Source organism: Sapajus apella, unplaced genomic scaffold, assembly GCF_009761245.1.
Source record: "Sapajus apella isolate SASKATOON/1434 unplaced genomic scaffold, GSC_monkey_1.0 scaffold214, whole genome shotgun sequence".
NCBI classification, from domain to species: Eukaryota; Metazoa; Chordata; class Mammalia; order Primates; family Cebidae; genus Sapajus; species Sapajus apella.
Window position 1 is genome coordinate 453,962 of NW_022437154.1, and position 14,346 is coordinate 468,307.

Here is a 14,346-nt window from a genome sequence, read left to right on the forward strand (position 1 = left end):
TGCCCCGAGAAACAGCGTCCTGCTGGGCCTGGTGCCCTCGGCAGTGGATGACAGCAACTTCTCTGGGCAGTGCTAGGGCCTGCAGGAGGTTAGAGATTTGGGTGGCATTGATTATGGGGGACCCTTTTGTAGTAAGGAATCCCTGCTCTTTCCAGAGGGCAGCGTGGCAGTGGGTAATAAGAAAAGCATACTTTGAGTCAGTATAGATATTTGCTTGCTTTCCCTTTGCTAGCGTGAGAGCTCGGGTTAAGGCAATGAGTTCTGCCTTTTGTGATGTGGTTCCATCGGGGAGGCGACGTGCCTCGAGGGTGGCTGAGTCTGTGACTACTGCATAGGCTGCTTTTCGCAGCCCCTCGGCTGTCACTACTGAACTCCATCTACCTAAAAGGTAAGGTCTGGGTTGGATAGGGAAGGTCAGACAGGCCCTCCCGAGGTTTAGCAAATGCATCTATTAGTTCAGGGCAGGAATGAGCCGGGGAGGGGGAGTGAGATGGAAGGGGAAGCAAAGTAGACGGGTTGAGTGGAGAGGTAGGATGAAGGCTGACTGAAGGGTTCTCAATAAGGAGTGGGTGGAACTCCCGTACGCGAGAGGGCCCCAGGTGGGCTAGATTTGTGAGAGAGAAGGTCGGTTAGCCGATGGGGAGAGAACACGGCGATGGACTTGCCCAGGGTAAGCTTTAGGGGTTCCTTGGTAAGTTCTGTTGCTGCTCCCAGGGCTCGCAGGCAAGGCTGCCACCCCTTGACTGTAGGGTCAAGTTGTTTTGATAAATAGGCTACAGGATGATATACGGGACCCAGGGGTTGGGTTAAGACTCCAACCGCGATTCCTTGTTTCTCGTCAGTGAACAAGTGGAAGGGGTGGTTAAGATCTGGCAATTGGAGTGGGGGTGCTGTGGACAAGGCAGTTTGTAGGGTTTTAAAAGCTTGTTTTACAACCCCAGGGTAGGAAAGGGGTCTCGTGGGTGTGTCCTTAGCGGCCACATACAGGGGTTTAGCCAGAGTGGCAAAGTTGGGTATCCAATGATGAAAAAAATCCTGCAAATCCTAGAAAAGAGAGGATTTGGTTGGCAGTGTCTGGGGGCTGCAGTGAAAGATGTGCCTGCCAGTGGTCTGTTGTTAGGCTCTTAGTCTTGGGGGTGAGGTGAACACCCAAATAGACTACAGAGGTGACTGACAACTGCGCTTTGGAGGGGGATACCCGGTACCCCAGAGACCCAAGAAAGTTAAGGACGGCAGCAGTATGCTGCCGAGACATGGAGAGGGAGGGGCTACAAAGTAGCAGCTCATCCACATACTGGAGGAGGACACTGGGCTGAAGGGGGCAAGAGCTGAGGTCAGCCGCTAATGCTTGCCCGAAAATGTGGGGCCTGTCTCTAAAGCCCTGGGGCAGGAGTGTCCAGGTTGTTGCGACAGGTTGGTGTCCAGATCGGTCCAGGTGAAGGCAAAGAGGAAGTAAGACTATGGGTGAAGGGGAATGGTAAAGAAGGCGTCCTTGAGGTCAAGAACCGTAAAATGAGAGGTAGTGGAGGGAATATTGGATAGTAGGGTGTAAGGGTTGGGGACCACTGGGTGGAGAGGTACCACTGCCTCATTGATTAGGCATAGGTCTTGAACTAGGCGGTAGTCGCCGGATGGCTTCTGGGCCAGTAGGATAGGAGTATTACAAGGGGAACTGGTGGGGATAAGGAGTCCCTGGGCCAAAAGTCAAGTGATGATAGGTTTTAGACCCTGGTGGTGGTTCTTTGAGATGGGAAACTGAGGACGGGAGGGAAAATGGGTGGGGTCTTTGAGAAACATTTTAACTGGCGCGTGATGTGTGGCCACTACAGGCTTAGAGGTGTCCCATACCAAGGGGTTAACTACCTCAGGAGGGACAGGGGGTTTAGGCAAGGGGTTAAGACCGGGTGCATTACCAGTTAGGAGTAGCAATAGGAGACGGGTGGATGATGGGGTTGACTGTGGGGGCCTGTGAGTTGGAGGGCGGCCCCTAGAGTTTGGAGGATATCTCGTCCTAGCAGGGGAACTGGGCACGAGGGTATGATTAGAAAGGAGTGGGAGAAGGGGTGTCCCTCAAGGTTACAGGCTAAGGGATGAGTCTGGTTGGGACAGGAGGGCTTTCCATCAATTCCCATGACCGAAACCTGGGAAGGTATGCTAGGTCCTGAGTAGGAAGGCAATATAGAATAGGTAGCCCCCATGTCCACCAAGAAGGAAATGGACTTACCGGCTACCTGCATCTACCTCAGCAAGGGTGATGGGGGTCTCCGAGTCGGGGTCGCGTCAGTCGTCCAGGAGGCCAAGGAGCTCTGAAGGGACTGCTTCCTTCAGACCGGCCTGCCCCTCAAATAGAGGTGCAGGGGGTGGGCCTGAAGTCCGGGACGGGTAGTCTACCTTCCAGCGTCCGGCCTGTTTGCAGGTCGGGCAGGGTCCAGGGAGCGGACGCGGACAGGGGCACTGTCGGGCCCAGTGTCCCTCCTGGCCACATTTGAAACAGGGCCTGGGTGGGACCCTCGAAGCAGTCTGGAAGGGCCTTGAGGGGCCCTTCTGGAGGGCTTTTGATGGGCCCCCTACACCAGATTTTGGTGAGCCACTGGCCTCAGGGCTGCTACGAGAGCTTGGGTTTGGAGGCTTACCTGTTGGTGCAGATGGGCCTGGTGGGTGGCCTCAGCCTTTTCCTCTCAGCCATTAAAAACTTTAAATGCCATGTTTACCAGGTCTCATATAGGAGTTTGGGGGCCCTCCTCAGCTTTCTTTAGTTTTTTCCTAATATCTGGTGCTGACTGAGAGATGAAATGGGCTGCTAGGAGGGTAGCCCCCACTAGAGTCTGGGTCTAGTCGGGTATGAAGGACCATAGCATTAGTTAGCTGGTCAAGGAAGGCAGCTGGGTTTTCAGTAGGACCCTGAGTTATTTCCCGCAGTTTATCATAATTAACTACCTTTTGGGCTGCATTCTGCATGCCCGCTAGGAGGCACTGTAACATTTGGTCTTGGCGATGGTGGCCATCTAGGCCAGTTTGATAATCCCAATTAGGGTCAGCCTCAGGGACCGCCGCCGCACCCACGGGCATTTGATTGTTGGTGAGATGTACCTGATCAGTGTGTGCCCGGGCTGCTGTGAGGATGCAGTTACGCTCATCAGGAGTAAGGGTAGAGGACAGAATTACATAAGTGTCATGCCAGGTTAAGTCATGTGCCTAAGTGAGATAGCGAAATTCCCTGGTGTAAGCAGTAGGATTGGCGGAGAATGACCCTAAGCTTTTTTCAATGGTGGACAAATCAGAGAGGAAGAAGGGAACGTGCACTTGGACAACACCCTCTGCTCCGGCCACCTCGCGGAGAGGACAAAGGAGAGGGGTTTTGTCGTTGGGAGTGCAGCACGAGCGAGTGTGAGCACTAACAGGAGAGGCCATGTTAGAACCCAAAGAGGAGGAGCAGGAGGGGGTTGGTGGCCCGCATAAGGCGGGGGATTAGTAGGTTGGGCAGGGGGTAGGGAGAGCTCTTCCGGCAGATTGGGGTTGCAGAAAGAGGAAGAAGTCGGCGAAGGGGCCTAGGCAGGGTGGGGGTGTTTTTGGCCAGAAGTACCTGGGCAGTATCACAGGAGGAGCAGAGGTCGGGGTGAGGGTGGAGATGCCAGAAAGCCTGAATATAGGGAACCTCCGCCTACTTGCTGTTCCTTTGGCAAAAGTTGTCTAAGTCTGTTAGGACATTAAAGTCAAGTGTGCCCTCAAGAAGCCACTTGGACTGGTTGTCCGGAGGATACTATGGCCAGGCCATGGTGGAGAGGAAAAGTAGCTTTTTCTTTCTTTTTTTTCCTTTTTTTTTTTGAGACGGAGTTTCACTCTTGTTACCCAGGCTGGAGTGCAATGGCGCGATCTCGGCTCACCGCAACCTCCGCCTCCCGGGTTCAGGCAATTCTCCTGCCCCAGCCTCCTGAGTCGCTGGGATTACAGGCACGCGCCACCACGCCCAGCTAATTTTTTGTATTTTTAGTAGAGACGGGGTTTCACCATGTTGACCAGGATGGTCTTGATCTCTTGACCTCGTGATCCACCCGCCTCGGCCTCCCAAAGTGCTGGGATTACAGGCTTGAGCCACCGCGCCCAGCGCTTTTTCTTTCTTATAGAAAGGCCCAGTTTGGGTAGATTTTGGACCCGGCATCCTAGTGGCGACTTGGGGTCTGGGCGAGATTCCTGATTACCCATATTTTGCTTTTTGCAGTTAATTAAGGGTGAGTAGTAGACACGGAAAGGTATCATACCCAACATAGGCAGAAAAACTCTTTTCCTGGTGGGGGAGGGGGTGCTGAGAGAACCTACAGGCTGCAATGACTATAATGAGAAAGAAAATAAAAAGGGACAGGGCTAGAGCTATCTGCCACATGGAAGAATCGGAGGTGAAAGAGACAGAACCAGGAAGTGAGGTTTTAGTGGTAGAAGAAGAGTAGAAGGAAAAAGGAGAACACAGTTATTTATAGAGGCAAGAATTCAGTAAAGGTTCCCTATAGCCAGTGGTCTGTTACCCACTGTAGAATATCTGCTACTTTGAGGGAAGCAGGCCTGAACCACTGTATATCGGCTAGTAGGAGACTAACGAAGCTGGCGAATCTACAGTAAAGACAGAACCACATATAGGATTAATGGACAAAGGGTGGGTGCCCTCCAGATGGGAGACCAGTCTGATGCCTTCCCGGCCACATCCCCAAGGGGATGTTTCAGGGCATCTTGGCTAAGATGTACCCATATAACCCCCAGGCCTGGTCACCCCATAACTTTTGGTCCTGAGGTGAATCACCATTATGCCTTATGATGTCCCCGTGGAACCGCGGGTGGAGGCCCACACAAGCCCCATAGCCATTAAGCCGTGGGACTACACATAAACTCACTCACTCATGCACTCACTCCGGAATAGAAAGAGAAACCAAAAGCACCTAGGCGGGAGCTGGCCTGCCAAAGGGCGAGTTTGAGATTGAGAGCCAGGGGTTTGGTTTTAGTCCTGGGCAGAGCCCGGGCTTGTAAATGGGGCTTCTGATCACCCAAACCTCGGCCACTGCTGTGGAGATGATCGGAAGGGCGGTTCAGCATCCTAGGCCAACCCACCTAACACCGGAGACTACGAGAGGGTTCAGGAAGGTGGGGACGTCTCCCTCAGGTTCCTGGCCCTGAGAAACCCCTTACGGGGAGAAGACAAGAGTGTAGGGACATCTCTGCTATGCTCAGGTCCTCGGAACGAGGCCGGGGCCCTGGGCCCACGGCAAGAGACAAGGAGTCCCCGACGCAGCCACGATTACGGGCGGGGAGTCCACAGAGCAGGCAGCGGGAAAGGCTATGAGCAATAGAAGTCTTACCTCATGGCGGAGTGGCTCCTGGTCCGGCCTCGGGTGGAGGAGTCAGTTTCCCCCAGAAGGGGGTCTTACAACTCCTCCCGGGTGTCGGCACCAAATGTAAGGGTTATTGCCAAGTTAAAAAGAGGAAACCGAGGCCAGTATAAGAAAATCAAATGCCAATTTATTCAGCTCCGGGCGAGGTTCTATGGTCCAGGAAAGGGGCCAGAGAAGTCATGCCCAACTTCCCAGGGTGTGGGGTTTTATAGCGAGCGAAGGTGATTTCATTGGTTATGGGGAAACAGGATGTGGACGGGGCAGGCTGCTATTGGTAGGTGGGCGGGATTACCAGTACGTGGGCCGCCCAGGGACGTACGGGGCAGACTGCTATTGGGCAAGTCTGGCGGGGTCTTCCAGCGGCGGGCTGGGTGCCAAGTGCATGGTTTAGTGTTGAGTACAGACTCGGGAGTGGTGTGCAGAGATGGGTGTGGGGAATCTATGTGGCAAAGCCAGATGTTGAGTAATGAGCATGGAATGATGACGTAGTTTTCAGGCACGGAGACGGATGGGCATGTTTGAGCTCCTGGCGAGGCATCGGCCTTACATACAGTATCTTGCAATTCTTCTATATTCTTTATTTTTTTTTCCAAATAAAATGTTTAATTTAAAAAATAGCGATGGGCTGGGTGCAGTGGCTCATGCTCAGCAGTTTGGGATGCTGAGGTAGGCAAACAGCTTGAGCACAGAAGTCGAGACCAGCCTGGGCAACATAGGAAAACCCTGTCTCTACAAAAAAGACCAAAATGATCTGGGTGTGGTGGTGTGCGCCTGTGGTCCCAGCTACTCAGGGGCTGAGGTGGAGGAATCACTTGAGCCCAGGAGATGGAAGCTGCAGTGAGTTGAGATCACCCCACTGCACTCCAACCTGCGTAACTGCTAAAATCTCACTGCAAACGTAACTTGAAAAAAAAAAATAGGCCAGGTGTAGTGGCTCATGCTTGTAATCCAAGCACTTTGGAGGCCAAGGTGGGCGGATCACCTGAGGTCGGGAGTTCAAGACCAGCCTGACCAACATGGCGAAACCCCATCTTTATTTAAAAAAATGAATAATCCATGTTCAAACACAGACACAATTTACATAAGAAAACATATCTTAAGCTTCCATTTGCATAACATTCAAAATAAAGTGCAGGGGATGAGGAAACGGCAGCTTAGAAGGAAAACAGCTGCGGTTATAAAAAGGCAAGGTCAAGGATCATTGGAAATGTTCCATATCTTGACCATAGTGGTGGTCACGCAAAGCCACACGTGAACTAAATGTGCACCTGCATGCATGCACACACACACACCCTACAAAGGAGTACATGTAGAACTGCCTAAATCTGGGTAAGGTGGAATGATTGTATCAATGTCAATTTCCTCATTTTTATATTGTACTATGCTACATGTGGGAAGATTAGGTGAAAAGTATCTTTATTATTTAGTACAGCTACATGTAAATCTACAATTGTCACAAAATAAAAAGGTTTAACAATAGATAAATTTTATGATATTTGAATTAAACCTCAATTAAAACTGTTAAAGCTGACTGAGATGGTGCATGCCTATAGTCCCAGCTACTCGGGAGGCTGAGGTGGGAGAATCCCTTGAGCTCAGGAATTTGACATCAGCCTAGGCAAAATAACTAGACCTCTGTCTTAAAATAAATAAAACTCTCAAAAAGTAAATAAAACTGTTAAAAAAAAAAAAAGTAATGAGTCCAGCCAGAAGGGAACATATCATGACTGTTCCAAGTTAGTTCTTCTCAGTAGAAGCAGGACACTGAGAAAATGGGTATTTTTGGTTGTCACCATCATGGGGCACTTTTGGTATTTAATGAATGTTAATTTGCCTGCATTCTACAGTACAGAATTACACAACAAAGAATCAAACAAGACCCATACTGTCAGATATTCAAGTACGTTAAACATGCCCAGAAACATAAAAACAATAACAATGACTTTGTTTAAAATTATCTGAGCCTAGAGTTTAACCCCATTTGCAAGTGAAAACAAAAGTAATTTGTGTATGGTTTTAATATATATGCATTTTTTTTTTTTTTTTTTTTTGAGATAGAGTCTCGCTCTGTCACCCAGGCTGGAGTACAGTGGTGCAATCTCAGCCCACTGCAACCTCCGCCTCCCAGATTCAAGCGATTCTCCTGCCTCAGCCTCCTGAATAGCTGGGACTACAGGCACACCCCACCATGCTTGGCTAATTTTTTTTTTTTTTTTTTAAGATGGGGTTTCACCATGATGGCCAGGCTGGTCTTGCACTCCTGACCTCAGGTGATCCACCCACCTCGGCCTCCCAAAGTGCTAGGATTATAGGCGTGAGCCACCGCGCCCGGCCTAATTTTTTTTTTTTTTTAGTAGAGATGTGGTTTCACCATGTTGCCCAGGATGGTCTCAATCTTCTGACCTCATGATCCACCTGCCTCGGCCTCCTAAAGTGCTGGGATTACAGGCGTGAGCCACCACACCTGGCCTATATAGAGAATTTTCTAGGAATACTACTATTGTGTAAAAAAAGCAAAGGTTTTATTTCATTTTGTTTTGAACTTTACCAAGAGTTATTTACCATTTCAGAAAATCTCAATAGTGACAACACTTCCGATATTTGAATCACTCACACATTTTCATTGGTCTTTAGAGGAGACCACTCATGATATATATGTACATTTTATACATATGTGCATTTGCCATATATGCATTCATAATACATATTTATGCATGATATGTATGTATATATTGAATGATTATTTTGCAATGTCAGACATAAATAAAAAGTGTTGGGTGGGTGCAGCGGCTTATGCCTGTAATCCCAGCAGTTTGGGAGGCTGAGGTGGGTGGATCACCTGAGGTCAGGACCAGCCTGGGCAACATAGTGAAACCCCATCTCTACTAAAAATACAAAATTAGCCATGCATGGTGGCACATACCTGTAATCCCAGCTACATGGGAGGCTGAGGCAGAAGAATTGCTTGAACCTGGGAGGCAGGAGTTGCAGTGAGTTGAGATTGTACTACTGCACTCCATCCAGCCTGGGCAACAAAAGCAAAACTCTGCCTAAAAAAAAAAAAAAAGTGTTGACCATATTCAGCTGAATATTATCTTTTTTTGAGACAGGGTCTCATTCTGTCACCCAGGTTGTATCGCAGTGGGTTGTAGAGCAGTGGCACAATCATAGCTCACTGTAATCTTGAATTTCTGAGCTCAACTGATCCTCCTGACTCTGTCTCACGGTAGCTGGTATTACAAGCATGCACCACTACCCCTGGCTAACTCTTCTAAATTTTTGTAGAGACAGGGACTCACTATGTTGCTCAGGTTGGTGTCAAACTCAAGCAATCATGCTGCTTTGGTCTTCCAAAGCACTGGGATTACAAGCCTGAGCTACCAACTGTGCCTGGCCCAGTCAAATATTATAGGTCCTATAAAACCAAACTCATTCATTAGAAGTAGATATAAGCATCTGACGACTCAATTTTGTCATCTAATATAGACATGCCTGTGCACCTACATATTGCAATACATATTATTTTCTAATAAATTACTGTCCTATTTTTCTCCTTTATATTACGGTTAGGTCCTTAAATAGATTATTTTATTGTTGTGCATGTAGATTACCTATGAATTTCATGCTGAGATTGCAAAGGAGACGTTACAAAATATAGCAAGGTGAATAAAGGAAATACTCTGGAATTTGGGTTGACAGCGCTTGGGTCAATGATAAAAAGGAGAGGGTAAAGGAGTCAGGTATAATGTGTTGATTTCTGGCTTAGGCAACCAGGTAGATGCCACTATTCACTGATACAGGCAATACAAAAGGAACAGTGGGTTTAAGGAGGGAAAGGATGAGTTAAATTTTGGTGATTTTTAGTTTGAAGTGGCCGTGGGATGTGGAGGCATCCAATGGGTACTAGGATATACACCTCTGGGTTCAGGAGACAGTCTCAGGTTACAGGCAGACTAGGAAGCATCAACATATTAACTAATAACAAGTTAAAGGAAGGGTGAGATGGACCAGGGAAAATTGAGAGAGGGAGGAGGTACAAGGCCAGAGCACTGGGGCACATTTAATGTTCAATACATTATTTTTTGAGACCGGGTCCCGCTGTGTTGCCGAGGTTGGAGTGCAGTGGTGCCGTCATGGCTTGCCACAGCCTCAGCATCCTGGGCCCAAGTGATCCTCCCAGCTTAGCCTCCTGAGTAGCTGAGGCTACAGGTGCATGCCACCATGCCCAGCTAATTTTTAAATTTTTTTTGTAGAGATGGGGGTCTCACTATGTTGCCCTGTTTGGTCTCGAACTTTTCAGCTCAAGCCATCCTCCCACTTTGGCCTCCTAAAGTGCTGGAATTACAGACATGAGCTACTGTGCCCATCCAGTGCCCAGTACATTTACAAGCTGGGCAGAGGAAGAGGCCTGCAGAGGAGCCTGAGATCAAGCACCCTTAGGAGAAGAAAAAAAGTAGAGTCTGAGGTCACAGAAGCTGATAGAAGAATATTTTTCAACAAGGGGAAAGAACCAGTCAAGATTGAGGTATCTGAGATCAGCAAGTGGAGTCATGGCTGACCTTGGCTAAAGGCATTTCTGGGAATGGAAACCAGACTGGAAGAAGATAAGGAGTGGAAGGGAGAGGGCGAGTATGAGCAACTCTTTCTGTTAAGTTGCTGCCCGCAGGAGATAATGCTGGGCAGGTGGAGCACACAGGGGCCGGAGGAGCTGAGGCGGAGGGATGGAGAGGCTTAAGTGTGTTAACTGCGGCAGAGATGGAAGCTACAGGAGTACAAGAAAAAATTCATTCATTCAACAGTTAGTTGAGCGCTTCCCACGGGCCGGATCAGTGTGGCCGCCCCTATTGAGAACAGGCGTGTGGGCCGCCACGTCTGACAAGTTAAGGTAAGGCTTTACCGTTACGGGAAAGTGGCTCTCCTTCAGCTTTTTCTCCTAGGAGTTCCCATTCCGACCCTGATTCCGAAAGACCCCTTGCGGGACCGCGCACACAGCTGGAACTCACGACCCCAATACAAACCTTCAGGCCACAACTAAGTAACGGACCGCTGCCAAGGCCAAACTAGCGACTCCAACGCCACCGCGTGAGCCTCCCCAGCGCTCCGCCCCCGCTCGCGAGAAAAGCGGCGAGGGCGAGAGAAAGCGCCCTCCGGTTAGCTCCGCCCCTTCTCTTTCTTTGTTTTCCTTCCGAAGGTCTCGCGGGAGTTAGGCGACAAATCCCGCAAGCGCAGACCCGGGGCTGGCTCTGCGGCTCTCGCGATATTTGAGCGAGACTGCTTCCTTCCTTCCTCCCTTGCCAGTCCGCCTGTCTTCCTCCCCCTCTTCCCTGCCCGGCCTCCCCCCTCCTTCCCCCGCTGGCCCCCTCCCCGCAGGGATAATATGGTCTCCGGCGATGGACGCCCCAAAAGCAGGTCAGTTTCGGGCCTCCGAGCTGGGTCTGGCAGCTGGAAACGCGCGCTGCCTAGGCGCCGTGTTCCTTGCTTTTCTTGCCTGGAGTCGCTCGGCAGGCGCCCAGGCCCTCGGGGCTCGGGTTGTGCTCCCCTCGGGGCCTGCCTGCTGGGCCGCCCTTTGAGCCCAGGCCGCGGAAGATGGGATTCCCGGTCCCCACCCTCCCGCGCGACCCCCGCAGGACGGGCCGCCCCACCGCTGGTCTTGACCCGCACCCTTCTTTCTCCCATGGCCGCTGTCTGCTGCCAGCGCCTTCCTGGCCCCCGTCAGCAACACCGGGGCAGGGAGAGGCCCACCATCTTCCTCTGCCCGCCCCCCATTGGGGAGCGATGAGGGCGGGGGCCTGCGTCTCCGTGCTTGGGTCTCACGCAGCTGGATGTTGGTTCCACAGCCCAGCCTCAGGCCCCTCGGTCTCTGTGTGTCTCTGGAAGCCGAAGGAGGGGCAGTTAAGGTTGAACATGGGTCAGTCAGTTCCCCGACCATTTATTGCAGCGCTGTCTCCTCCCCCCGTCCACCTCCCTCTGCAAAAAAAGAGAAAAAAATACTGTTCATTCTGAAAATGGGTTGTGCTTGTGTTTCTCTTTTTGGATGAAAGCCTTAACAATGTTGAGGGTCCTGCCCACCCACCGCTATGAGTCTGCACAAAAGATCTGAAGGTTCTTTTCAACCTCAAGGCTGCCTCCCCGCCACTGCCCCCTAGAATGTTGGGAGCTGAGGCATATTCAAATGAGACCCCTGCGTCTTTGAAGTTCAGCTTCAATTCGTGCAAAACCAGAAGGACTTATATCTTTCGGGGAGAATATGCTAATTTCCTAGATATTCTGTTACTTTAATTTTCTGTACTAAACCCTTGTAAGAACCTGAGAAGTTTTTTGTTTTTGTTTATTGAATACTTCGTAAAAATCCATCTTTTGGTTTTTTTTTTAATCAGTCCTTCTAATGCTAATTTTGGAGTTCCCAAATTCCTGTCTCTGCAGTTTTCAAGACATGTCTTTTCCAAAACGTCCCCGTAGATTATTTAAATCATTTTTAGTGTCTCTTTCCAGGTATTGTGTGTTAAAACATTTCTGGAGTGAATTACCTTACTAGTTTTTATTCGACACATTATGATTTAGAGAGATGCCGTCCAGTGTGGTGGATACTAGCCCTTTGTAACTGTAATAAAAATTAAATAAATTAAAAACTCAGTTCCTCAGGCACCATAGCCATCTTTCAGGTGCTCAAGAGCCACACGTGGCTAATGGCTACTTTACCGGACAGCTCAAACTTAGAACATTTGTACCACTGCAGAAAATTCTGTTAGACAGAGCTAGTTTCCAGGTGTTTTCATTCCAGGTATTGTTGCTGTGTTTAATTAAATTTTTTTTTTTCCAGGATACGCCTTTGAGTACCTTATTGAAACATTAAATGACAGTTCACATAAGAAGTTCTTCAATGTATCTAAACTTGGAGGCACCAAGTATGGTAATGTTGTTTTACATTTTCTTGAGTTTGTTTAGTCTCTAATAATTAAAATGCATTTGTTAAACTGAGCTGAAGAAATTTTAAATTTATTTCTACCGTGTTGTAACCGGTACACCTCCACATACCTATACCATTTTAAAAACTCCTCTTGGGAAGAAGATGTACCTTAACTTCTTATTTTAAAATCGAGTTAATTAAACACTAATTTTTTTCCTAAAAGCAACCAGTAATGCAGTTAAAAAATTTTTTTTTCTTATTTTTGTTGGTGACTGGGGTCTTGCTATGTTACCCAGGCTAGTTTTGAACCCCTGGGCTCATATTATCCTCCTGCCTCTGCCTCCCTAAGTGTTGGGATTATACATGTAAGCTACTGTGCCTGGCCTAATGTGATTTTTAGAAGAACCTGACTGACTTTTGATACACTACACCAATTAAATGTATATTTTACTTTCTCTTTTCTTTTTTTTTTTTTTTTTTTTTTTGAGACAAAGTCTTGCTCTGTTGCCCAGGCTGGAGTGCAGTCTCATACAGCCTTGAACTCCTGGGCTAAAGCAATCCTTGCCTCAGCCTCCCACGTAACTAGGCCTAGAGGTGCATGCCAACACACTTGGCTAATTTTTATATTTTTTGTAAAGGTGGGTTCTGTGTTGCTCAGGTCTCAAACCCTGACCTCAAGCGATCCTTTTGCCTCAACCTTTCAAAGTGTTGGGATTACAGGCATGAGCCACTGTGCCTGGCTTATTTTACTTTCTCAAATGAACAGTGCCCACATCTGTTCTTTTTGCCATCTGTTGATTAGGAATTACCAACAGGACCCACTGACTGAGTTGTTCTGCAGCGTTGGGCATTGTTTGCGCCAACCTGCACACCTACAGTTTTGGCAGACATTCTCATTCACCTGATCGGGGTCAAACCTTTCCCTGTGGTCTCAGAAGAGTGACTGTGACTGACCTGCAGGGCATTGATTGGAAGTTTTGACTTTACTGACAGTTGAGTAACTCTCAATTAGGCCAATAGTTTAGAAGACCGATTATTGTTAATGAACTTTTCTGTGACAATGACATGAAAAGATAAATTGAATGCCACATCTATTGTGGTCAGTTTTGGAAGGAGATTTAACCTTGATTATTCTTGCATTATTAAGATTGTTTTTGTGATTTTTCTGTAGATTTTGAGGAATTTAAATATTCTTGACTGCTATGTGTGATATTTTTTGTGTATTGTGAAATACAGATATTTTGGAGTATCTTAGAGAATCCCCATTTTGGAATTAGGTTGTCATTAAGAAATAGTTTGCCAAAATGAGAGCAATATCCTTTACCTTCCATGTTTAGCTGCAATGATTTGTATTGATATGTTTGTTAAAAGAGGTTGGTCATTTTCTTAATGATGTGTGTCTTTCACATTAAGTTTATCCCTTCACTGATGATGAGTTTGCATTAATTTTGAAAACAGCTAGATTGATTGTTTACAAGAATAGTCTTTTTATTTCACTTTTACTTCTCCAAAATAATCTAATGATCCTGGCTTGTAAGTTTTTTAACTCAAATTCCATAGCTTAATAAATTAAAGGAGCACATACGATGTTTTGAAGATTGAGTGTAAATACTTTGTGTATAATCTGTAGAAATGTGCTTACTTGAAAGGTGATTTATATTTTTCAAATTTAGGGAATCAGTAGGAAACTATCAAAAACAACTGTAAAATGCATTGAAAGGGAACAATTGATATAATATGGAAGTTAAATTTTCTCTGAGAAATAAGCTGTCATGGGCATTTGTGTATAACTTTACAGAGTATGTCCGTACTTAACATTATTCCAGAATTACCAGTTTTTATAACCATGATAAATGTAATAGAATAACTGTGAATATAAAGAATTTCAAAACAGAAAGCTGGTTTTTATTTATGTGCGGTCAGTACCCTGGTTTTTGTTTTTATTTTATTTTATTTTAGTTATTTTTTTGAGACAGGATCTAGCTCTGTCACCCAGGCTGGAGTGCAGCAGTGTGATCTCAGCTTACTGCAACCTCCGCCTCCTGTGTTCAAGCGATTCTC

The 14,346-nt window shown here is 47.6% G+C and overlaps 1 protein-coding gene across 1 annotated transcript in view; it reads left to right on the top strand.

Moving 5' to 3' along the window:
* The first annotated feature begins 10,623 nt into the window (after positions 1–10,623).
* The window catches only part of IREB2 (iron responsive element binding protein 2), a 61,292-nt gene continuing 57,569 nt past the window's right edge, over positions 10,624–14,346 (top strand). The window contains exons 1-2 of the mRNA XM_032270671.1: positions 10,624–10,787; positions 12,199–12,288. Of these exons, the coding sequence (XP_032126562.1) occupies positions 10,769–10,787; positions 12,199–12,288 (109 nt within the window). The 5' untranslated portion in view covers positions 10,624–10,768. The remainder of the gene's footprint in view (positions 10,788–12,198; positions 12,289–14,346) is intronic.